The sequence below is a fragment of the Fusarium venenatum genome, assembly GCF_020744135.1.
Source record: "Fusarium venenatum strain MPI-CAGE-CH-0201 chromosome Unknown EDB82scaffold_4, whole genome shotgun sequence".
In the NCBI taxonomy this organism is placed as follows: Eukaryota; Fungi; Ascomycota; class Sordariomycetes; order Hypocreales; family Nectriaceae; genus Fusarium; species Fusarium venenatum.
The window spans coordinates 6,329,835-6,352,345 of NW_027072132.1; the positions used below are offsets into that span (position 1 = coordinate 6,329,835).

The window sequence follows — 22,511 nt, forward strand, 5'->3', positions numbered from 1 at the left end:
TAACAATTTAACCTCTCTCTACTTTATGGCTTTATCATGTAAGTCTCTTTATTTAATTGCTTTTCTCTCATCATGACATCAGCTCCACACTTCAAGATTGTCCGTGGTGGAAAATCAACCAGGTTATCCCATGCTGGTCGTCTCGCCAGGCCTCAGGTTGGTCTGGGTGGTTAATTAATTACCTAGACTACACTGCAACCAGGCTGGAACTAGCATAGCATAACAAGGCAATCTAACGTTGCTAATGGTGCTTGGTCCAAGCCAACACTTCTACTTTCATCTTTTCCTTCATCCCATATCCCATCATATTCGTATCGGACTCGCCGTCTTTCTTCTTGAATTTCTTTCCTTCCCTTCTGCCATCTCTGGACTCCCTTACCCCACTGTAGCCCGCGCGTACCGCACCAGGGTCCATCAGTTACAGCACAAACCACGACATGCGCGACAGCTTCCAAATTACTCGCTGCTAACTCAATGCCTTGATTGACAGCTCCTCTATAGCTTTGAGCACCGTCAGCTCTGCACTCTCCTGACGAACAGGCAACGCGCCTGCAAGAGGACGTGCCATGGAGGCCCTGGAGGCTTCGTCTGCGTCTGCAGACCCGCTGCCCCCAGCATCTGGTCTCAGCACTGCGCCCCCAGCTGCAACCACTGTCAAGGATCCGACGTCGACCAAAACAACCCATCAGTCAAGGTCTCGTTCAGGGTCAGGCCTTGTCGCAGCCCCTACAGCAATCGTCACTGGACTCAGGAAAAGGGAAAACACCAGCCCCAGCTTCTCAACGCCCACCAAGTGGCCTTCTGTGAGGTCTACTACCACCGCCGCGCGCATGCCTACGACCATTACAGCTGTTGCGAAACCTTTGCTCCCTCTCTCAGAACGACGAATTCACCAAACCAAGCACACAGCTCGAAGTCTCAAGGACTCAGATTCCAGCGCTGATTACCAGGCTCGATGGGAAATTGCTCCCGATGGTGGATCGGCAGGCCGAGAGGGACGTCAATTCACTGTCGCCAACGTGGGGAACAATGGTCGCATATATCTGAGGTAGGTTGAGATCTGAATCATCTCATGTTTCTTGTTGTCAACCTGGGTCTCCCTTGGGAAACCTCCTGCCACACTATTACTCTCCCTTCACTCTGCGGTCTTTGCTCGTGCCTTGTGGGGAGATGTCTTAGTGGCTTCCATATTGCGACCTCATCTTACGTCGCCTTGGGGATATCGCAACGTGGCTGGCACAAGACACGACACTTGCTCGTATTGTTACTTGTGTGCCACAAACCACTGACTCTCATTCTTTAGGCCGACCGTTCGCCCTGCGTACCAGCGATGTCCTCAGCCTCAATTTGTCTTTCCTATCACGCCACCCAGCACTGCAGGCTTGGATGCAATTTATCAAAACAAGCAGGTTCAAGACGAGACCAGCGAGCTTCACGTCAGTCAGTGGACCCCGACCGAACCATCGCCTTATGACACCAACAACCAAACCTATTTCGAGCACGAGTCTTATCCGCTCCGTCCTATAAGGCACAGACGCGCCCTTTCCGACAGCACGGTCCACGAAGTAACCGTAACGAAGGAGTCGGAGCCGGGTGCCTTCAAAATCGTTATATCTAAACCGTTGGAGGAACATCGGCCCCGGACTATGGAAGATTTGGATTCCAACGACCCTCTTCTCGACATTTCGATTCCTTCCTGGCGTATTGGTGTCCCACGTTTTACTGGAAGAGGCACACCAATGATTCGAGGATCTTCGTACGCTCCCACCGAGGAGTTCCGCTCCAGCAGCGCTTCGCTGCTGAGCCGACCTCAGGGTGTGCTCAACAGCTCTCATCCTGATATCGCATCTCCAAGACGACCGAATTCCATGACTATACCGATGCTACGACTTTCACGAACAATGTCCGCCTTGACTCAGACTCCTTCAAGTGCACAGTTCTCCAAGCCCGTCCGCCCTAGTTGGCGATCAAACTCAAAAGTCGAACCTGCCATGTTCGACGACCTCACATTTAAACCAGCCTGCGATGATCGAACATTGGTTAAATATTCTGCAGCGACTGGTGCTGTCGTAGCTGCCACGCCCCCACGCCTCGTTGCCGAAATCACCTCACCAAGTTTCCTCGACTACGAACTCATCTCGGACTTTTTCCTGACCTTCCGAGCTTTTCTCGAACCCGTGGATCTCTGTCGTATGCTCATAGCGAGATTGCGGTGGGCTCTAGCTCGTGACGATGAAACAGGAATGGTGGTTCGCGTTCGCACGTTCGTTGCTCTTCGACATTGGATTCTCAATTACTTCATGGATGATTTCGTTGTGGATTATAATCTCCGACTTGTTTTCTGCGAGCTCCTTAACGACTTCGTGGACGAACTCTCACAATGCAAACGAGCTCAAAAAGTCCAGCTTAAGATTCTTGGAGAGCTCAAGAAGTGTTGGCGAAGGGTTTGTGCACTTTATTGGGATAGCCCCGATTTTGACGACACGCTCGATTCCAGCGTGCCTGTTACGCCTGGTGGCATTGCAGGCCACCGAGATGCCAGTCTGGACCCGTCATTTTGGGAGCAAGATGGAGCCGAAACACCCCGAATTGAGAGTCTATTACCACCCCGGAAGAGTCTCGCCGAGCGAACTAGTTTTATCGCAGATATTTCTCGAGCTGGTCGTGCTAGAGATTCCGTCGTAGTGGAGCCTCGGCCGAGTACACCGGATGGGCAGCTCACAAGAGATCCTATGGAGGGACAACAAACCTCACCAGTTAGTATGATCAGCATGGCTAGCATGGATATTGTTTCTTGTTCGTTTCCCGCCAAGGTCAAATCTACCGCCCAACCAACAGCCCGAAATCACCAGACAAACCCCCTAGCTGCTCATCCAGTTACAGCCACTTCAAATCCACACTCAGGACCTGTAGCAACAACCCCTCGCGCACTCGTTGGCAAGCGAGTCCGACCCCAGGGCGCTCACAAACGCAACAACAGCTTGACTGATTCTCTGCGGGAGCATAGCACGGATAAGTTGTCATTTAAGGACCAGGAGTTCATGATGACTGCCCCCTATGCGGGTAGCCTTGTTCGTGGAAACCTGCTACCTCCAGGCCAAGCATTTGTCGATATCGACCCAGAGGAGTTTACGAACGGCTTGTTGCCAATCACCAGCATGAGTCACGACAGCCAGAGCCTCATCAAGCAGAGAACGCCTGGAAGTGCTATGTCTGGCCATGGTATGAAGAAGCTTCTGGGCAGTGTGCGAAGAGCCCTCAGTACTAGAGGACAAGGAACGTCATCTACTCAAGGAAGTCTTGTTAGTCTCAACAATATTGGTCCCCGAGGTGCCACGACGAATCGAATTCCCGGAACAGCTGTTGTGCCCCAGAGCCGACAAAGGCCTAGCCTCCCTCGACCGCCTGTCAGAATTGACTTGCTTGGTGCGGAAGTGGTCGAAGATTTCAAGAAGGCGGTACGGGATGAGGCCGCCGCTGAGGCTGACCGTCGTGGACTGCCACCGCCGATGTCTCCTAACCCATCTCTAACGCCTACGCGTGATTTCCAATGCTCGGCGGCTGTTTATATGGACCCAACTGCCTTTGAGCACCTGCCCCATGATCACAGGCACCGACCTACTAGTGACATGGCAATTACTACAGGCAGCAAATCTATCGTGATCGTGGATGATACGACCCCCTTCGATCCATCCCTATTACACCGAGCTCCCACCAGCAATGCTTCAGTTGAAGCGTTTGCCGATGCTTTTAAGCTGACCGGTGCTGACCCAACACCTCCATCTACCCCTCCGGCCGGCCACAGCACAGGTACACCCAGACGTTCTTCATACCTGCTCAACCAGCATCTTGTACGTCCTTCATTGGATGAGGATCCTCTGCCGCCATTCATTCCAGACTTTGCCACCCTCGCTCCTGTTACCAGTGCTCCCATCTCCGAAGATGGTAATCGTGTTTCGTACTCGAATGCAGCCCGAAGCTCACGCAACCACCCCCCAGTATCGTTACAGAACCATTGCCGTCTGAAGTCGGGCAGAACACACCGATCTCTAAATTCTCTACTGCGTCGCCGTAGTTCAGCTACCAATGCCCTCGTTCGTCGGTCTACCGTCCAGAGCTTTGACGCCACTACAATCTCCGCCCCGTCCGTTGCGGAACCCGAGCCTGAGGAGCCCATGCCAAAGCCCCTACGAATCCTTCGACGACGCCCAGGAGGAGATCTTCGAGCCGCTACGAACGTTGGAGAGTTGGATCCTGTCAACACATTGAGAAGGTCACATTCCGTTGGGTCACTGACAACATACTCTGAGTCAATTCGCAGCTCTTTCATTCAAAGTCCCCGCATGAATTCGTTTGGCCATGGTTCTTTCGGCCGAGGTTCCTACACCCGCGGTTCTTACGGTAATGGCGAGGTTATTTCCATCGATTACACACAGCCTAAGAGCGAAGCCTTTTCTGTTGGACAACTTGCCGACAAACCGAGACGAGATCTTTCCCTATTCAGCACCCATTCATCGAAACCAGCGATGCGTCCTTCTTTCGAGAAAGAGGCACAGAAACTGGCACAAATTCCAGACGATGATGATGACGGCGGTATTGAGTCCGCACTGGCCAAGCTGGAAGGTAAATTCCCCGAGAGAAGAGCCCACAACTCAGCTGTCGGGCCTCCTCCGACGAACCGAGCAGTCAGTGACAGTGTTGCCTCACATATATTGGATGCTGAGCACAGGAGAGAACACCACGAGCAGCAGGTTGGGGTTAGGGGGACGTTCATGTTTGATGCCGAGGATAGCGAACCTGAACCTATGATCGAGTCGCAGGACCAGCATCTCACACCTCAACGGCCGGTTACTGAAGCAATATCGTTCTTGACTGGTTCTTCCCACAACTCTTACTCGTCTGTGCCAATTCTCGAACGGGATTCGGTTAAGGGTCGCCCATGGACCAACATATCAATCTTGGAAGGCTCAGACGAAGAAACTACACCTCGTCCACAGAAAACGCTTCCATATGTTGGTGGTGAGGGTGACCCTGAGTACGCCTCATTCGATTTCGTGGAGAAGACACAGAGTATCGAGGGTATCAAACCGGGCGATACCTCTCCAACAGTTGAAGAAGACCAGTCGTTCCTCGACGACGACAGCGATCTCTCGTCTGAGATGTCTGCCGATGCTCTTGAATACGAAGAGTCTGACTTTGGCGAAAATGTGGTCCCTCGAGTTAAGCTTCCTGCTCATCCTCTTGGATCTCCAGCACCCCCTCCCAATCGCAAACCTCCCTCGCCTCCTATGACTTTGGTACAAGCTCTTGAGATGTCCCCAACTTCTTGCGTCCATGTTCCTTCATTGCATGAAGAACAGGTCTGGGGACAGAAGCCACTCCCTCCAACCCCTGAGACAACACCGACTGCCCCTTATGTTCAAGTACCGGAACGAGCAACTATCGATGGGTACCGCCAAGCTGCTAAGCCCGAGTCCATCGAAAGCAATAAATACTCGGCTCATTTGCCGTTCATCCTGGCCTTTGACTCGGAGATTCTTGCACAGCAGTTTACTCTCATCGAGAAGGACGCCCTAAATGAAATTGACTGGAAGGAGCTTATTGACATGAACTGGAAAGACGCCGCTCACAGCGATTCTCGCTCATGGGTTGATTTCCTCCGCAACTCCGATGCCCATGGTGTCGAGGTTGTCATCGCTCGCTTCAATATCATGGTCAAATGGGCCATTTCTGAGATTGTTCTGACTCAGGGCCTTGAAGAGAGAGTGCGATGCATCACCAAGTTCATCCACATCGCAACCCACTGCCGCCGATACCGCAACTTTGCTACCCTTGGACAACTTACCATCGCTCTGTCCAGCAATGAGGTTGCCCGCCTGACTGAGACCTGGCGATACGTCTCTCCTCAGGATCTGAAGACGCTGCAAGATCTTGAGCAACTGGTCACTCCCATGCGCAACTTTTACAACCTTCGCGCTGCGATGGAGACTGGCTCAGACCAGGGCTGCATCCCTTTCGTTGGTATTTACACCCACGACCTTCTTTACAACGCTCAGCGTCCATCTGAGATGGCTGGCTCGCCTACCACACCCCCTCTGATCAACTTTGAGCGGTGCCGTATCGCCGCCTCTGTTGTCAAGACACTGCTCAGACTGCTGGAAGCCAGCACTCGATACAAGTTCCAGCCTATCGAGGGCATCACAGAGCGCTGTCTCTGGATGAGCGCCTTGAGCGACGAGGATATTCGACGCCACTCGGAGATGCTCGAATAAACCTACACAAACATGTCGATCACCCACATTTTCATAACACATCACACATATGGGAACGATAATTACGATTTATGACACACCGACTCGACGGCGTTTCATCTCCTATGTCTCAAAATCATCACAAGAGCATACCCAGCATGTCTCTACATTATACCCCATCTCCTACATCGTATAATCATCAACTGGCTACACAACAAAGCCATTTCATTCTTCAACTACTACATACAACATAATCATTATCAAAGCATCTGGGACTGCAGCAAGGAGTTGGGAACCTTTCTTTTTTTACTTTCCGTTTCCATTTTCACAGGAAATTCATTGGGGTTTCTAGGTCTAATTTCAATCATACCCGCACAGCGCAGGTGTCAAACTTGCGTCTGTTCCTTTTTTTACTCTTGGTTTCTTAAATTCATAGAGCGGGATGGAAGGAGAGTGATGGCAAATTAGTAACCGGATGGATGGGCTATTTGGATTCACTTGATATATAAGTGGTTTACTGATGGTTGGGAGCAACGGAGTTGACAAACTGGAGGATTAGTGAAACGAGTAGATGTAGCAAAGGATTTACACAATTGATACCACGTCTACGATCAACAACTGTTGCCTCTTTGGTTCTGGTGCTATGTGTCGAATGGTTCTGAAGTAGGATGATGACAAGTCTTGATCGGTTTGAATGATATATGGGAGTTGCGCCTAACAAGGTTGGAAATTGAACTCACGTTCAACAGAACGAGTACCACTGCGCTCATGCTCTTGGTACCTATACATGGCTGACTCAAGATACACGAGCATGCAAGGCAGACCTTCTCAATGTTACGGGACTACTTGACTACAAGCTTCAACACATAGGCATGAATATCACGGTCAACAATTATTTACGGCACACTTGATTGGGTAAACCCAGCTTAGACGACTCATATTTTGACTTCTGCTCGCATCAATACAAATTTCCACAGAAACAAAGGCAGGATAACGATCAAGTCCATCCCCTCAGCAGCGCAGGGCTTTCCCTCTCCATCCTTTCCAGTGAGAAAAGGAGGCGAGTATCTTTCCCTCATTAGCACCGCCAAGTTTTGAAAACAAAAACCTTTCATCCCCATGCAAAGTTCGTAGTAAGAAAAGGTCAGCAAGTTATTGTGTTTTGTCGTAAAATGGTGAGGGGGATAGTAGAAGAAACAGGACATGTTTGTCGAATAGTTTGATTGAACCACAACATCCACACATCCTTCAATGCTTTTTCTGCTCTCCCTTTCCAGGACCTTGCGTCAAATTCACTTGTTTGAATTTTTTTGGTATCCTCTTTTTTTATTTCTTTACCATTCAATCTCCGGGGGAGCTTGAGCGCCAGAACCCTCCTGGGCCTCAGTACCCTACCACTGAGACTCCTTGGGGGCCTCGGTGGAAGCAGCCCACTCGGTGTTGGCGGGGGCAGCACCCCACTCCTCACCGGCAGCGCCGTCCCAGCCAGGAGCGGCAGCAGTGCCAGAGGCACCGGCGAAGCCAGAGGCGGGAGCCTCCCAGTCGGCGCCAGCAGAGGCCTGGAAACCGGACTCGATGGCGGCAGGGCCCTCCTCGTCAGCACCGGGGAGCTTCTCCTCCTCGACCTTGTCCTCGGCCTCAGCCTCGGGGTCACGGTCTGTAGACAGTCAGTGGGTGTTTTTATGTTAGCTTGGATACAAAACGTACAGAAGTAAAGATCGACCATGACGTCCCAGGGGGTCTCGCGGTTGTAGATGGTACCACGGAGGCGGAGGACCTCACGGGCGAGCATCCACCAGACGGCACCGATAGCGTGGCGACCCTTGTTGTTGGTGGGGATGGCAACATCGACGTACTCGGTGGGAGAGTCAGTGTCGGCGAGGGCAATGACGGGGATGTTGACGTAAGAAGCCTCCTTGATAGCCTGGGCGTCGGTTCGGGGGTCGGTGACGATGATCAGACGGGGCTCCTTGAAAGATCGGGTGATGTAGTTGGTGAAAGAACCGGGGGTGAAGCGACCAGCAATGGCGGTAGCACCAGTGTGGGCGGCGAACTTGAGGACGGCACGCTGACCGTAGGGACGGGCAGAGATGACACAGATGTCGGCGGGGTTGTCAATGGCAGCGATGACACGGGCAGCCAGGACAATCTTCTCCCTATGAATGCATTGTTAGTGAATCTGCAGACAAAAATGTGGTGTTTTGGCTCAAGTGTCTCGACCCCTCCTCCGAATAGCTTCATATTTCCAGATTTGAAGATGCGCTTTTAGGCCCCCGTCTCGACACATATTGAAGCTCATAATCCACCAAAAAAATTAACCGTTTTGAACATACCAGGTCTTGCCGACGTTGATGACGTTGACACCATCCTGACGGGTCTTCCAGAGGTAGTTCTCCATGTGAACCTGGAGGTTCTTGGAGCCGAGGTGGCACTGAGCGGCCAGCAGGGTCTCGATGTCCTGGCTGGTGGCGTTCATGACGGAGGGCAGGTTGGAGGGAGCCATCTTGACGGATATGTTCTCTTGTCTGGATTGACGAAGGGATGGCTTGGGAGAGTGACGGCGAAGAGGATTGTGGTGTTGCGTACAAAGAGTCGCAAAACCGAAAGTTCGCGACGGAATTTTGAGTGCCAAAATGTGTGTGGTGGGAAGCCCTGATTCTCAATACGCTTGTCTGTTTCAGGGTTAGTGCGGGGATAAGACACCCGAGTTGATATCAGCACGTGACTTGAGAGCTAGACCCATTTGGGTCACCTTGTGGCCCGTCACGGTATCGGCGACCGGGTCATGGAAAATTTGGGGCGGGCATTGGACGACAATCCGTTCTCTGGTGTAGAAGCAGAAACATATTGATGCTTTAATCATGCCCCCCAGAATACCAGCGCTGCCGAGCCTAGGCTCATTGAACCGTATGTTTTTGCTGTAATTGTGCACTTCCTCAATGCTAATCAATTGTCCAGTCTGCCTCCGACCCGCATCGAAGTCCGTAACTCCCAACTTCCTACCCATCGTCCAGACGGCCAACCTTTCCCAGCGCGAGAAGAAGCGCAAGGCAAAGCAAGACCCATATCGATGGGCTCAAGCACAGCAACGAAAGGCCGCCAATGTGCAACGACGTGAAGAGCTATCTCGTGAGAGAGACGAGTCCTGGGGTGATGCTGTCCTAGGAAAGAAGACCCCGTTCATCGAATCTCTTGCGACAGCTGGCGTGCGAGATACTGAGGGCCAGTCTGTGACAGATAATGGAATCCGCAACTATTTCCTTTCGGATACCGAGGTCGAGGCAGCCACCAAGCATGCCTACCAACTCACCGAGCCCATGATTGGTGCTGTTGAGTCGCAGATAGAACCTGAGACCAAGGAGGATGCGATGAAGCGGCACAATGAGAACCACGAGAAGGTTATCGAAGCTTTAAGCCGAATTACGTCGCTTGAGAACGGCAGCTCAAAGGACCGCTTCCACGCCAACGTGCAGCGCATCATCAACGAGTTTGGTCGTCACCGCACCGACTCCATCTTTATGCCCAACAAGCCCCCCAAAACTATGCTCGGGGAGGAAATGCCTGGACGACTTGGTCCTGATACTGGCAGCTCTGAGGTCCAGATTGCCATCTTGACAGCCAAAATCCATAACCTCTCAAATGCCCTACAAATCAACCGAGGTTATAAGGACAAGCACAACAAGCGTAACCTAAGATTACTGTTGCATCGCCGACAGAAGCTCATGAAATACATGGATCGTAAGGAGAGAGGAAGTCAGCGATGGGCTCACATGGTTGAGACGCTAGGCCTTACACCTGCAACCTGGAAGGATCAGATCTCGTTGTAGGAGGAGGCGGGAGCTGTTTTTGTAGAATAACTTGTTTCTCTTTATGTACAATACAAGCCACCTGAAAGATGAGCGATGATGCCGCCTTTTGCACCAACACATCTTTCCCTTTGCGCCAATGTGGAAACAATTCCTTGCCATTACGATCTCGCATTTGCTATACTAACACAAAACTCTGCTGAAAAGGAAAGCCGGACGAACTCAAATCAAAAGACGCTGATGTAGTTGCCGATGCGCTCCTTCTGGTTCTGAGCTATGCATTCGGCAATCCAAGTGATGTTGCGGATTTCCTATTTGTAGGTTAGTTGATGCAAAACACTGGGGCAAAACGAGTGACTAACCTGCTCTCGCAACTTTACCCACGCGTAGACAATACCGTGCGTGAATTGTCTAGTGAATGCGTTCTTGGAAATCTCCATCTCCTTCTGGTAAAACATATCTTCCAAGGTCTTGGTCTCACCGGCGCCACCGCCCATGTTTCCAGGTCCCGATGGGCCGCCGCCAACATTGATGGCATCGAAGAAAGACTTGTAGTCATGAACACCGTCGACGGCCAGACGAACGCCCTCAGGGTCGTCGGCACGAGAAAGCATAAGAGTGCCTTCAGGGTACAGCTTGCCAAAGCTGGGGTAGAGCTTGTTGCGGTCCTGCTTGGACAGATCCGTGCCGAAAGAGTTGAGTGTGATGTTGATGGCGCGGCGGTCAGCCTCAAACTCGAGGATCTCAGACATAACCTCAGCAGTGGGGGTGCCAGCCATCTCAGGATGGGTGTTAACAAAGTTGTAAAAGTCCTCAAGGTAGTTCTTGTAAAGTGTGTTTCGGACAATTTCAATATTCAACTCGTCGAGGTCCTGATGGCTCAGGCTACCCTTGAAGTATTGGGCAAGAGGGGTCTCGATGAGTACACTGTTGTAGAGCTCCTCGATGTTGGTGGCAACGCAAAGTACAGGCATGGTTTCAAACCAGCCCAGGGGGTGGCATCGATCAAGCAGCTCGCGGGTATCGCGCTCGTGAAGGGTGCCAGTGATGAGAAGAGCAACATTGTCGATCATGTAGCCGTATGTGACGTAGTCCATAAATGTAGCGAGGGAGCCAACAGCCTGGGCGCGAACATATCGGAATTCTGAGATGAGCTTGTCGGTCGTCTTGGCCGCAAGAGCCGAGGTCGAGGGGTTAGGAGGTAGAGAAGCAAGGAAGTCGCCGTAGGAAGGACCAAGCTGAAGCTTGAGATCTAGACGTCGTTAGCACGAGAGGTCGACGATGAAGTCAGGTCGCGTACCATCAATGGTTTCGCATTGGGTCAAGTTGTTGTAGGCTGCGCCTGTGAGAAGGCTGTTGCGGTAGCCTCGGACGATGCCCTCGACGTAACTGTTCACTGGGGTTAGTCTCCATAACTAACTCGCATGAAGCTCCCATCTCCAATCCAGGCTAAGACGCACCCGTTGTTGACGTTGTAGTAAAGGCCTTCCATCTTGTAGTATGGATCGTCGCGTTTCTTTCGGCACTATTGTATCGTATTCGAGGTCTTGATAAATAAGTGGAAGTTTTGGTGGTTGAGGAGATGAATTAGGTCTATCCTCAAACAAAGTTGGCCGCCTAACATTCCCAAGCCGCAACGCAAGCTAGACGTCGCGAGTATCGAGACCCACACGTGAGTGGCCAGGAGTCTGTTCTGTTGTAGCAGGCTGGTTGCAAAAAGAATGGGGACTTATGAGAGCTAGACTAAATTATTAGTGTGGCTTTAGGCTTTGTATCCACCAACTCTGATGTAGTGTTTCCGTCAACCAAAGTCTGTGCTGGTTTTTATGCAATGGAGTGAGTATGTGTGGCTGGGATGAACGAGGACCGGACTTTCCTTCTGCCGGACGCCGATGAACATGCATCACACTTTCTGTACCAGTCCAACTTGGACCAAAAAAAGTTGAGTGGGTCCTTCCTAAGCTTCCTCTGAAATTTTTCCATCGCCAATTTATTTATCTTCGATCTTTCCTTCCGCAGCCGCGCTCAACGAACCGACTGTGCCTCGCGAGGAAGCCACGACGCCAACCGATTAAAGAGAGACTATCAGGAAGGAACTAAACAATTCACAATGTCGCTCTTTGTGCTTGCCGAGACGCCGGCAGGGTAAGTCGCGATCCGATAACCTCGACCTCGATCTATCATTGAGGAAGGTGCAAGTCAAACAAGGCATTGGCTAACAATTGGCAGCTATGGCCTGTTCAAGGCTACCGACAAGAAGATGCTCAAGAATGAGGAACTCGCCGCTGAGCTTGGCCGACCCGAGAAGGTCGTCGAGATGTAAGTTTTGAACATTTTTCATTCGCGAAAACTTAGCCATTGAGCATCCGAAAATGTCTTTTTTAGAAACATTGGACGGTCGCAAACATGGCACGACGCCAAAGACACATCAACTGACATCTTTACCTTACAGGCTCAAGCTCAAGAAGTTTGTCAAGTTCGACAGTGCCGCCACCGCTCTCGAAGAGGCTGCCTCGCTCAAGGAGGGCAAGGTCCCTGAGCTTCTCAACCAACTCCTCGACGACCTCAAGTCCGAGAAGAAGGCTTCGCTAGCTGTTGCCGACATGAAGCTGGGCACAGCCATTTCCAACTTGCCCGATCTTAACATCTCCCCTGTCTCTGGTTCCAACACTATGGATCTTTTCCGAGGCATTCGAGGCCAGATGGCCAACCTCATCCCCGGTCTGCTTGAGGAAAACTTTGACCGCATGGCCCTGGGTCTTTCTCACTCTATGTCGCGTCACAAGCTCAAGTTCTCCGCCGACAAGGTCGACTCCATGATCATCCAGGCTATCAAGCTTCTTGACGATCTCGACAAGGAGCTCAACGTTTACGCTATGCGAACCAAGGAGTGGTACGGATGGCACTTCCCTGAGATGGCCAAGATTCTCAACGACAACTTGGCCTACGCTCGCGTCATTCTCGCTGTTGGCATGCGTACCAACATTGCCGACTGCGACCTTTCTGAGATCCTTCCCGAAGAGATTGAGGTCTCCATGAAGGCTGCCGCCGAGATCAGCATGGGTACCGAGATTACCGATGAGGATCTTGAGAACATTAAGCTCCTGGCTGACCAGGTCATCGTCTACTCTAACTACCGAACTCAGCTCTCTTCTTACCTCGAGAGCCGCATGCGCGCCATCGCCCCCAACCTGACTGCCCTTGTTGGCTACCTCGTTGGCGCCCGCCTCATTGCCCACGCTGGATCTCTCATCAGCTTGGCCAAGGCTCCTGGTTCCACTGTCCAGATCCTCGGTGCCGAGAAGGCTCTTTTCCGTGCTCTCAAGACCAAGCATGACACACCCAAGTACGGTCTTATCTACCACTCTTCGCTCATCGGTCAGGCTACCGGCCGAAACAAGGGAAAGATCGCCCGTATGCTGTCTGCTAAGGCTGCCCTTGGTCTCCGTGTTGATGCACTTGGTGACATCGAGGATGATGCCGATGAGGAGGAGCGCGCCATCCTTGGTCTCAGCAACCGTATTAAGCTCGAGAACCACCTCCGCAAGCTCGAGGGCAAGCCTCTCTTGCCCAAGGGTGCCAATGTTACCCCCTCTGGTGAGATCGTTGGTGCTGGACAGTTTACTGTCAAGGAGACCCGCCGATACAACGGTGACGCTGATGGTGTTGCCGACGACGACGAGGCCGCAGCTACCCCTGCCAAGAAGATCAAGAAGGCCAAGAAGCTCATCGAGGAGGTTGACGAGGAGATGAAGGATGCCAGCGATGACGATAGCGACGACGCTGCTACTCCTGCCAAGCCCAAGAAGCTTTCTGAGGCCGACTACGAGCGCCTCGCCGAGGAGGCCGGTATCTCTGTCAAGAAGTTCAAGCGCAAGTACGAGCGAGGCGATGTCGAGCTGAACGCCGATGGTACACCCAAGGTTGTCAGCAAGAAGGAGCTCAAGAAGCTGCGCAAGGCTGCCGAGTCCGCTGAGAAGGCTACCGCTACACCTACCAAGTCTCAACCCGAGGAGGCCGAAGGCAAGAAGAAGCGCAAGCACGACTCAGATGATGAGGCCACGCCCAAGAAGGAGAAGAAGCAGAAGAAGAAGAAGCGTCACTCTGATGCCTAAATGGTTCCGAGTACCTTATCACGACGCAAGTCGTGATGATGCTGAATTGGACACAATTGTAGGGCTACGAGATTAGTAATTCTCAACCTACCTGCTTTACTCGTGATACCTGAGAGACTCCTGGCATGGCAACTACTGCCCGCACCTTGTTTCCTGGCTGGCTGGCGTTTGGGCGGAGGGCATATTGGCGTGATTTGGTTTTACTCATTTTTCGTATTCTCTACTTGACCCTCTGTTCTGGGTGGTGTGCGCACTGATTATAGGAGCTGGATTAGGGTACTGAACTACCTATATGTATCTTTTTCGAGGCTGAACAGAGGGGATCTAGAAGATAAAGAATTTGTTAAGTTTAAAAGTTAATCCTGATTGCCTTGCTCCGTCAAAGTTGTGACTGCTGAAGTGAGACCCTACTTAAGATAAAAGAATAAACAACCTACGAGCTACATAGCATTTTTAGGATACAGAAATAAATAGCCTAAGAGCCTGGTCTAGATATCATAAACAGGCATTTAGTGGTTTTTCACAATTCTCAAAGTCCAATACTGACTTCTTCCTTGCTTTATAGTTAAGAATATATAGACCGACAGACCAATTTTGTCATGTATACTTCTTAGGGATGACTTTTCTGATTCCATGAGGTATGGCCTGTCACGACAGACTGTGTCTTGAGATGGTTTCAATTCCCAACACTACTCTCAGTACCAGAAAAATTGTCCGCTAGAATCATAAGAGACGAAATTTATGAAAGCTTATGCCATTTGGATCAAACTTCTTAGGCTCTTTATTTTTGTACACTAAAGCTCAGAAGCTAATTGTTCTGCTACCGACGACTAGCCACTGTACGCATAACACATTACACCACACAGCACCTTCATTTCATGCAGTACATCAATAAGTCGGATAAAAAAGATTCATTCGTAGCGATTGGGTATTGTAGCCATCCATCATCATCCAGAGTTCTAGTCCTCATTAAGCGCTCATCTGAGCAAACAAAGGGTATCCTTGAATAAAGCACAAAGCTACACCACCTCGTTCCACCGCCACTTTGTCCAAAGAAGAAGAATAAAAGAATAAAATACATACACTGGAGTCAAAAACACCAAATAAGTGGTAGCGAGTTATCGAGATGGGTATCAGAGAGTGGGGTTGGTAAAAAAGCAAAAACGTGTCAGGTTAACCAGCTGAGTTGGAAGGTCGAAGCCGGGGCATAGCACTGATGAAGATCAGAAGAGAGCAGTCGAAGTTGCTTTCGAAATCAAGTAGACCAGGCTAAATCCCGAAACGGGAAACCCTCAAGCGTTAGCCGACCATCACCTCAAGATTGGAAGGCACGAGGGGAGAGCATCTAGATGTTCTCCACGACGCGGGCGTTCATGGCCTGTTGGAAACCTGGGTCCTGACCTCCAAAGTCTTGCTGCCCGCTAAAGGCATTACCACTGGACTCGCCAGTTTCGTTGGCCATGGCGGCATTGAGGGCGTTGCCCATGGTCTGGTTGGCACCAGGCAAGAAGATGACCTTGCTGTTGGCAGACTTGGCCATCGCCTGCATGGCCTCGAGGTATCGGATCTGCATGGCAGGAGCCGAGCTTAAGATGTCGGCAGCCTGTCGCATGAGCTTGGCAGATTCAACCTGAAGATTTGTTAGCAATGTGAAATAGGCTCAATTTGACGTGGGTGGTTACCTCAGCCTTGGCGGCAATGATCTTGCTTTCACCGATACGCTTGCTCTGAGCAGCCATGGAGAGAGACTCTTGCAACTCCTGGCTGAAGACAATATCCTTGATGAGCATGCTCTCAACCTGGACACCCCATCCGGCAGCGACATCCTCGATGATTTCTCCAATCGACTGAGCAATCTCCTCACGACGCTCGATAACATCCTGAAGAACGCGAGCACCGACGACGTGGCGGAGAGTGGTCTGAGTACGCTCCATGAGAGCTTGCTTGACGTTGTTGATACCGAACGCGGCCTTGTGAGGAGAGACAATGTGGTAGTAGATGACGGAGGTCAATCGAAGGGTAACATTGTCCTTGGTCATGCAAATCTGTTCTGGGACTTCGGTGGTCTGAATCTTGACATCGATCTGGAGAAGTTTCTCGCTGAGAGGGTTGATCTTGACCAGACCGGGGTCAACAGCCTTGTAGAATTTTCCGAACTTGGTGACGAGCCCAACGTTGCCCTGGTGGACTTCCTTGTAAGGGTTGGGACAAATGATGCAGCAGGGAATAGCACCCATGGTTCCGACGATACCTCCGAGAACGTTCACTAGGCTTGTAAGTTGCTGGCTCTATGGGAGTAGTCTGTGTTGTACGTACTCATGCCTCCGTACCAGTCGTTGGTACCGGCCTCGTGTTCAACAACAGTCGCATACTTGCGCTGGAGATCTTCCTTCTTGGGCGGCTCGACGGACATCTTGTTCTGAGAAACGAAACCTCCATTGCCTTCGGTAGGTGCATGCGTATGCTCGGGAGCGTAGGCGGGAGCGGGAGCCTTTGCGGATGAGCTTCCGCCGTTGATCATGCCCTCAGTGGACGACATTGTGAATGAATTTTGTTGTGTTTAGTCGAGAAGAATGATTGATAGTTGGTAGTGATTGTTTGCTACTGATCAAGAAAGTTGGGTGATACTTGAAAGATCAGATGTTTTTGATGATTTGGTATTATCAGAGACAAAGTGTTTCGAGATTTAGGGCGGGGGGAAGGGAGATATTTAATCTGTCTGTGACCACTGCCACCCTCCTTCGTTTCGATTGAATTAGAATTGAATTGGTTCTTACAAACGCCAAGGGCCTGAGGCGACGTCTTACCATGTTGGCAAGTAACACCCGACCCAAAAGCTTCCTTCCTTCAGCATAGCTCCAGCAACCAGCAACAGGTGACACGGGTAAGTTGGGGAAGGAGTGATCTGCTCCCCCATAATGTGGAGTCTATGTCCTTGGCTGCAATCATTAATTGGTCACAAAGATCAGGGACTTGCAGGGCGCAAGGCTTGGGTTTGCCGCTAAGCATCTGCACGAGAAAGTGATTTTGTGATAAAGTTCCAATCCACGGAAATACGGCCAACACGACACAACATGAAGTATCAGATTAGTGACTTGTCTAACACGTACTCGGACCCCTCGATTGATACCCATATCTTTGTCACTACGAGTTTACGACCAAACTGTCCTCGCCAAACATCGACCATTTTCTGTGGGAATAGCACGGCTTAGCTCGAGTCCATGATATGGCCAAGCCTTTTGGTCGCGCGGCATGTCGCGAACCCGGTAACGATGCGCGCTGGCCAAGCAGTGTAGCCTCTGCATTACAACACTGAGCACTCTAGCAGCTTCGACAGAATCGCGATACTACAGCTTTTCTGCCTCGCAGTCTCTTGGTTCTTCTCGTGTTGTATTACTGCTGGCACCATTAAAAGCTTCACAGGGATGGTGCACTAGGCCAGGACCTAGAGGCAAATAGTATGTACAACTCAGCCTATTTGGCGGTAACGGCGCCGGAAGGGTCACGATACTTTGGCTAGCAGCTGTCTTTTCGCCCGATTGAAGTTGGCTTCCATGACCCTTGGACTTGATGCTCACGGAGACTCGGCAGAGCTACTGCATAATCTCGACCAATAAGGACTCGAGCGCATTATACTTCTCACACAAAGCAGAGCTCCAGGGTCATGGCAGATATGTTATGTCATTGGTTAGAGGACGTGTGACCTGTTGGAGTGCCTGAGTGCACTGCCTCTTGTCAATTCACAAATGTCCACTTGTCATTGTTGGTCATGGCTTTTGACTTGGGGACTGTACCATACTGTATGCCGAGATGATATGACACGACTGATGGTCAGCCATGCATAAGCTCTATCTGGATCTGGAAATGACCGGGAGCTGTCTGCCGAGCAATCATGTTGTTGGGATAGACAGAGTTCTAGAATGCTTCTCAGCCTTGTTGAACTATCGCGTGTTGGACATTGCAACAGTGCCTCAATCCATCTTGCCACTTGGGAGTGCAAACCACCCAGTTATTGGCTGACCAGATATTGAAATGTTGGTCGTCCCAGTAAGAAGTAACTGAGCCTCAAAGTCGAAGCTTTCTGCTCCACAAGGCAGAAGAGGACAGACCGCTTATCCCATAAAGTTATTGAATCAAAGGCAGCAAATGACAATTCTACAAGACCCTTACAACTCAGCCTCTGCACAGCCCGAACATAATCTACAGAAGCCCCGGGGCCGAGATCTTCGGCCCCGTACATATCTTTTTTGATCACGTTCTCTCAATTTCGGGCAAGCGATCGTCGTGATACTGTAGCAATGACGAAATTATCATTCAACTTCTCCAGATGAGATAACTCCGAGGAATCTACAGACAGGTCCACTGAATTTTTCTAGAAAACTGCCACATTCGCTGCTATTAATGACGATCGCATCTTTCCATAAACACAGCCACTGAGAAGGATTCGAAAGTTTCCACTGATAGTCTCGGTAAGATTATGAGAATTTAAAAAATACTATTATGAAACTGAAAAGACAAGGCTAAGTTTTCACAGCCCAAGGCATTCTACTTTGAGGGATGGCCGTCATATGGTAAAGCGATGTCGGCATCAAAGCAAAAAAGGTGTAGGGTAGTCGACATCGAAACGAGGTGTTGGAGGCAAAGCTTGAAGCCAGCATGGTTTGCCTATAGAATTGGACAATACTACTCCTCTCTTTGCTTATAGCCTCGATAAAATTGCGAAATAGCTTACTAATTCTTTGATTTAATCAGGATAGAACTATGCTTTTTGTTTCCAAGACTCGCAAAATCGATTGTCAAGGATACAGCAGCCTTGTTAAACAATCGGAATTCAACAGCAACTAAAGCATCCCCTGTGGCTTAGTTGGCTAAAGCGTCCGACTGTTATTAAATAGACAATCGGGAGATCGGAAGTTCGAGCCTTCCCGGGGGAGTTACCTTTTGCCAGTCTGACATTTTGCTCACTTGAGGTCTATACTTGACTTTTTGCCTTGCCTTTCTCTTTATGACTGCCATTGAGTTGTCGATTCTTGAAGTAACTCGTGCTCTTGCGTGCTATATACCAGTAAAGGGCTGGAGGTAACAATTGGCTCTTCTCTTTCCTTAATTGTAAGGTTTTATCCTCGAGTTATTTAAAGATGTTACCACACCACATGTGGACAACCTGCATTTATAGCACAAGCGCTTAACTTCCAATAAACGGATGCATACTTAGTTAAAGACTCATTAGACTAGCATTCAATTAAAACTACCTTTGAGAATGACACATTAGGCCAGCTCAATTGCAACAAGTCTGTTTAGGCTGGTTGGCTCAATGTTCATGACATCTGCCTTAAGACTGCTGCCACTGTATAGAACTTCACCACCATACGCTAGGTCTTCACTCTACTTCTTGGCAACTCACTGAATCAAGTCGTTTAATTGAAACCCAGTCTGACCACTCGACTGTCGTAAAAAATCATGCACATCAACATAGATCTCTACTCAACAGCGGCCATCATCAAATCAACTCATCCCCTGTGGCTTAGTTGGCTAAAGCGTCCGACTGTTACTTGCAGACAATCGGGAGATCGGAAGTTCGAGCCTTCCCGGGGGAGAGATCTTCTCTCCGAGACATCTTTTTGATGTTGTGGATATTTTTTGCTAGACACGGTTGGAACTATGCCCCACTAGGGCTCACTTGGTGGGCTGGGATCATGAAACCGGTTGAGTGACATCGAGTGAGTGAGATTGGTTTCAGTGGGTGAGAAGACATGAGTAGTCTGGAGGCTGTAGACGCGGACAACTTGAGGCCTTGGTATCTGGATATAGTTTTGGTGAAAGGTCGAACTGATACCGGAACTCTTTAAACAACCGACAAAATGTATCTTATTAGATCAGAATATTCTTGTATCGTGCACCTATTGCTTCGTCTTGAGTGACTCAATTGTCTTTCGGGGGCGTCCGTCTCTTAACCCATAATCTAACCGATCTCCATGGCTGTGCTGAAGCCACACCCTTGACAATAGATGGCGAAGGCCATCTTTCACTTCCTGCGGGCTCGAGATCGTAGAGCGAAATAAAGACCGAGACATACATGAGGACCTTTCTCAAGGTGAATGCCGAGTCGTCGCACATGGTCAATGTTCCATCTAAAACAGGTTGTTAATACTTGATGTCGATGAAGGAAAACGAACATACCTGATGGTTCGACAGTGTACGGATTGACCTTTTGTGTCTTGGCCCCCTTCTTGTCGATGGTGTCCTCAAGATATCGTCCGGCCTGCCAAACCTTGGCGTCGGTAAAGCTTCTGGGATCAGAGTGGTGAATATCGTTGATGACATGAGCAAACGTTCCCTTCTTCAGGACGAAACTATCCTCCTTGTCCTTGAGCGTGACATCCTCCTTCAAATACCTTGCAGACCATCCTCCACCATAGAGCCTCAGTGTCTCGAGGTACACGCCTTCCAGTAAAGGACATTTGGACAACAGTCCTTCCAATTCGAGCTTCTTGATTTGAGGAGGAATCCAGACGGCGCCTCCGAAATCGTGATTGGGCTGGACAATCTGGACATGTGGACTGATTTGTTCGCGGATCTGCGATAGAAGAACGGGATCCTGATACAATTCGAACAGAGACCATGAGACGAGCGAAGTAGTTTGGACAGTCGTGCTCCAGAGAAGGGCAACGTCGAATGCAGCGCGTACATCAGAAGACAAGCCGTGCTTTCGATAGACCTCGGTTCTGGCGCGGACAAGAGGGCTGATTGTATGGAAGTCTTGCCATTTCTGTCCGGGCTCTTCATCGCTGAGGAACTTTTCCAGCTCATCGTGGAACTCTCGCATAAAAGTAAGCAATCTTCCAAGAGCGATCCTGGCTCGCTGGGAACTGGGGAAAGGGGCCCAGACAGGAACACCCATGGCCAGAGAGTGGAATGCATTGTTGAAGATCCAAAGATGAGGCCAGATGTCGGGATAGATCTCGACAAAGTCTGTACCAAAGACGGAGATTGTGGCAGTCCTAGCGATGAAGGTCTTGATCAGCTCGAAAAAGTCAACAGCCATGACGTTTTCGTCTTTGATGTCCTCCAAAAGCTCTGCATTGGCCAGTCTCTCCCAGTCCATCTGGTCGGTGGAATAGCTGTTGAAAGAGATCACATCGGCGGCATTGTCATCGAGATCTCGGAGGGTGGCCTTGGCTAGATCATCCAAATGAGAACCGCTCAGATACTCCTTGGTAACCTGACGAACTTCAGCAGCAGCTTTGTCATAAGCTGCTAAGTCCCTCTTGGAGAGACCAAAGTTGGTCAACATAATGTGTCTCGCGATAAACTCCTTGTCAGCGACAGATTCTGGCTGCTCAAGTAGACGAGCAGCGAGAGAAGGACGAAAGACAAAAGAGTGAATACTTTGGAATAGTCGAATAGAGAATACACCCTGGCCATATCGATTTCTGAAGCGCGTCAAGGCTGTAGAAGGACTGAGAAAGATGCGCGGAGCGTGGCCAAAGAGAGGGATCCAGAAAGGTGCAATGGGAGGCGTCTTTGATCCATCTTTTCTGACGGACGAAGGACTGCCAGTGAAGAGTCTCGTTGTGATGAAGAGGACTATTGTTGTGACGAGGATGGCTTGTAGGGGATAGCGCTGGGCGTGGGGAATGAGGTTCTCATTGAGGTAAGCCCGGAGAGCCTCGAGGCTGTCCATGATGGGCCGCAGTAAGTAGAATAGTTATAGAAATGATTTATGTTGGAAATATATGGATGAAATATGTGATGAAGCTGAGGTAATCTGTCAATTTTGTTGTTCAAGTGCAAAGCTTGAGCTTGTATGGACCAGACCCGCCCTATGCTGACTGGCGTACGTTGTAAGGCTGTGCTGCGCTGTGCACTGTAGTTGGAGTGTTTTGGTGCAGCTCTACACTATTGGTTTGGCATTGAACTATTCATATTCTGATGGAATATAAACGGGCACTTCAAGTTGGAAAAATACAAGAAATATCTCACCATAATTAAATTGATAGAACATATCCTGCATAAGAATTTGCTTCCACATAGTATCTCCGCGACGTCAACTGCGATGCCCCTCCACTTCCCTTCAGGGAACAATTACAACCAAATTGAATGTCAAAGTGAATGTATATGTCAAAGAAAGGCTAATACAATCCATTTCCTGTTGATGGTAGCCAAAATAGAGTTGATCAAGGTCATGTATGGTATAGGACTAACCAGAAAGACAACACCCAAGAATGCATTAGAAGTTGAGTCATTGGGGAGTTATGTCAAGCCCTCCCTATCGTCAATCTGAACCTTAGATCATGTGTTTCCGAGGTATTGTTGCTCACATCTAACTCATAGATATG

The 22,511-nt window shown here is 50.0% G+C and overlaps 7 protein-coding genes and 2 non-coding genes across 9 annotated transcripts; 5 read left to right on the top strand and 4 right to left on the bottom strand.

The window, feature by feature from the left end:
• Positions 1-566: 566 nt before the first annotated feature.
• EDB82DRAFT_435413 (uncharacterized protein) lies at positions 567-6,272 on the top strand (the record flags this gene model as incomplete). Its single annotated transcript, XM_025725305.2, has 2 exons — positions 567-1,048; positions 1,304-6,272. 2 exons carry the CDS (start codon positions 567-569, stop codon positions 6,270-6,272), a joined length of 5,451 nt encoding a protein of 1,816 aa, XP_025593917.2.
• Positions 6,273-7,150: 878 nt separating this feature from the next.
• Positions 7,151-8,977, bottom strand: EDB82DRAFT_517482 (40S ribosomal protein uS2). Its single transcript, XM_025725306.2, has 3 exons — positions 8,585-8,977; positions 7,959-8,407; positions 7,151-7,908 (listed from the first exon to the last, which is right to left on the bottom strand). Exons 1-3 carry the CDS (start codon positions 8,752-8,754, stop codon positions 7,643-7,645), a joined length of 885 nt encoding a protein of 294 aa, XP_025593918.1. The 5' UTR covers positions 8,755-8,977; the 3' UTR covers positions 7,151-7,642.
• EDB82DRAFT_517484 (mitochondrial 37S ribosomal protein uS15m) lies at positions 8,957-10,108 on the top strand. The gene is made up of 2 exons (XM_025725307.2): positions 8,957-9,158; positions 9,210-10,108. Exons 1-2 carry the CDS (start codon positions 9,113-9,115, stop codon positions 10,076-10,078), a joined length of 915 nt encoding a protein of 304 aa, XP_025593919.1. The 5' UTR covers positions 8,957-9,112; the 3' UTR covers positions 10,079-10,108.
• EDB82DRAFT_517485 (vacuolar ATP synthase subunit D) lies at positions 10,109-12,004 on the bottom strand. Its single transcript, XM_025725308.2, has 4 exons — positions 11,518-12,004; positions 11,358-11,446; positions 10,420-11,309; positions 10,109-10,368 (listed from the first exon to the last, which is right to left on the bottom strand). Exons 1-4 carry the CDS (start codon positions 11,547-11,549, stop codon positions 10,285-10,287), a joined length of 1,095 nt encoding a protein of 364 aa, XP_025593920.1. The 5' UTR covers positions 11,550-12,004; the 3' UTR covers positions 10,109-10,284.
• Positions 12,005-12,011: 7 nt separating this feature from the next.
• Positions 12,012-14,666, top strand: EDB82DRAFT_517487 (uncharacterized protein). Its single transcript, XM_025725309.2, has 3 exons — positions 12,012-12,202; positions 12,287-12,376; positions 12,510-14,666. Exons 1-3 carry the CDS (start codon positions 12,168-12,170, stop codon positions 14,170-14,172), a joined length of 1,788 nt encoding a protein of 595 aa, XP_025593921.1. The 5' UTR covers positions 12,012-12,167; the 3' UTR covers positions 14,173-14,666.
• A 263-nt stretch (positions 14,667-14,929) lies between these two features.
• On the bottom strand, positions 14,930-17,182 carry EDB82DRAFT_517490 (uncharacterized protein). Its single transcript, XM_025725310.2, has 4 exons — positions 16,489-17,182; positions 15,855-16,438; positions 15,574-15,802; positions 14,930-15,441 (listed from the first exon to the last, which is right to left on the bottom strand). Exons 1-4 carry the CDS (start codon positions 16,709-16,711, stop codon positions 15,428-15,430), a joined length of 1,050 nt encoding a protein of 349 aa, XP_025593922.2. The 5' UTR covers positions 16,712-17,182; the 3' UTR covers positions 14,930-15,427.
• Positions 17,183-19,021: 1,839 nt separating this feature from the next.
• On the top strand, positions 19,022-19,106 carry EDB82DRAFT_t254. The gene has a single exon. It is a non-coding gene; the product is annotated as a tRNA-Asn (tRNA).
• A 579-nt stretch (positions 19,107-19,685) lies between these two features.
• Positions 19,686-19,769, top strand: EDB82DRAFT_t255. Its single transcript has one exon. It is a non-coding gene; the product is annotated as a tRNA-Asn (tRNA).
• A 176-nt stretch (positions 19,770-19,945) lies between these two features.
• EDB82DRAFT_350691 (cytochrome P450) lies at positions 19,946-22,035 on the bottom strand. The gene is made up of 2 exons (XM_025725312.2): positions 20,353-22,035; positions 19,946-20,303 (listed from the first exon to the last, which is right to left on the bottom strand). Exons 1-2 carry the CDS (start codon positions 21,854-21,856, stop codon positions 20,095-20,097), a joined length of 1,713 nt encoding a protein of 570 aa, XP_025593923.2. The 5' UTR covers positions 21,857-22,035; the 3' UTR covers positions 19,946-20,094.
• Positions 22,036-22,511: the final 476 nt, after the last annotated feature.

What these genes read in the sequence shown, in the direction of transcription:
- EDB82DRAFT_517482 (XM_025725306.2), bottom strand. Translation starts at nt 8,754, where the DNA reads ATGGCTCCCTCCAACCTGCCCTCCGTCATGAACGCCACCAGCCAGGAC. An exon ending in ATCAACGTCGGCAAGACCTG is followed by an intron (nt 8,408 to 8,584) that starts GTATGTTCAAAA and finishes ATGCATTCATAG; the next exon opens with GGAGAAGATTGTCCTGGCTG. An exon ending in CATGGTCGATCTTTACTTCT is followed by an intron (nt 7,909 to 7,958) that starts GTACGTTTTGTA and finishes GACTGTCTACAG; the next exon opens with ACCGTGACCCCGAGGCTGAG.
- EDB82DRAFT_517484 (XM_025725307.2), top strand. Translation starts at nt 9,113, where the DNA reads ATGCCCCCCAGAATACCAGCGCTGCCGAGCCTAGGCTCATTGAACC. An exon ending in GAGCCTAGGCTCATTGAACC is followed by an intron (nt 9,159 to 9,209) that starts GTATGTTTTTGC and finishes TCAATTGTCCAG; the next exon opens with TCTGCCTCCGACCCGCATCG.
- EDB82DRAFT_517485 (XM_025725308.2), bottom strand. Translation starts at nt 11,549, where the DNA reads ATGGAAGGCCTTTACTACAACGTCAACAACGG. An exon ending in TACTACAACGTCAACAACGG is followed by an intron (nt 11,447 to 11,517) that starts GTGCGTCTTAGC and finishes CCCAGTGAACAG; the next exon opens with TTACGTCGAGGGCATCGTCC. An exon ending in CCAATGCGAAACCATTGATG is followed by an intron (nt 11,310 to 11,357) that starts GTACGCGACCTG and finishes AACGACGTCTAG; the next exon opens with ATCTCAAGCTTCAGCTTGGT.
- EDB82DRAFT_517487 (XM_025725309.2), top strand. Translation starts at nt 12,168, where the DNA reads ATGTCGCTCTTTGTGCTTGCCGAGACGCCGGCAGG. An exon ending in CTTGCCGAGACGCCGGCAGG is followed by an intron (nt 12,203 to 12,286) that starts GTAAGTCGCGAT and finishes AACAATTGGCAG; the next exon opens with CTATGGCCTGTTCAAGGCTA. An exon ending in CCCGAGAAGGTCGTCGAGAT is followed by an intron (nt 12,377 to 12,509) that starts GTAAGTTTTGAA and finishes TTTACCTTACAG; the next exon opens with GCTCAAGCTCAAGAAGTTTG.
- EDB82DRAFT_517490 (XM_025725310.2), bottom strand. Translation starts at nt 16,711, where the DNA reads ATGTCGTCCACTGAGGGCATGATCAACGGCGGAAGCTCATCCGCAAAG. An exon ending in CGACTGGTACGGAGGCATGA is followed by an intron (nt 16,439 to 16,488) that starts GTACGTACAACA and finishes TTACAAGCCTAG; the next exon opens with TGAACGTTCTCGGAGGTATC. An exon ending in TCATTGCCGCCAAGGCTGAG is followed by an intron (nt 15,803 to 15,854) that starts GTAACCACCCAC and finishes ACAAATCTTCAG; the next exon opens with GTTGAATCTGCCAAGCTCAT.
- EDB82DRAFT_350691 (XM_025725312.2), bottom strand. Translation starts at nt 21,856, where the DNA reads ATGGACAGCCTCGAGGCTCTCCGGGCTTACCTCAATGAGAACCTCATT. An exon ending in GTACACTGTCGAACCATCAG is followed by an intron (nt 20,304 to 20,352) that starts GTATGTTCGTTT and finishes AACCTGTTTTAG; the next exon opens with ATGGAACATTGACCATGTGC.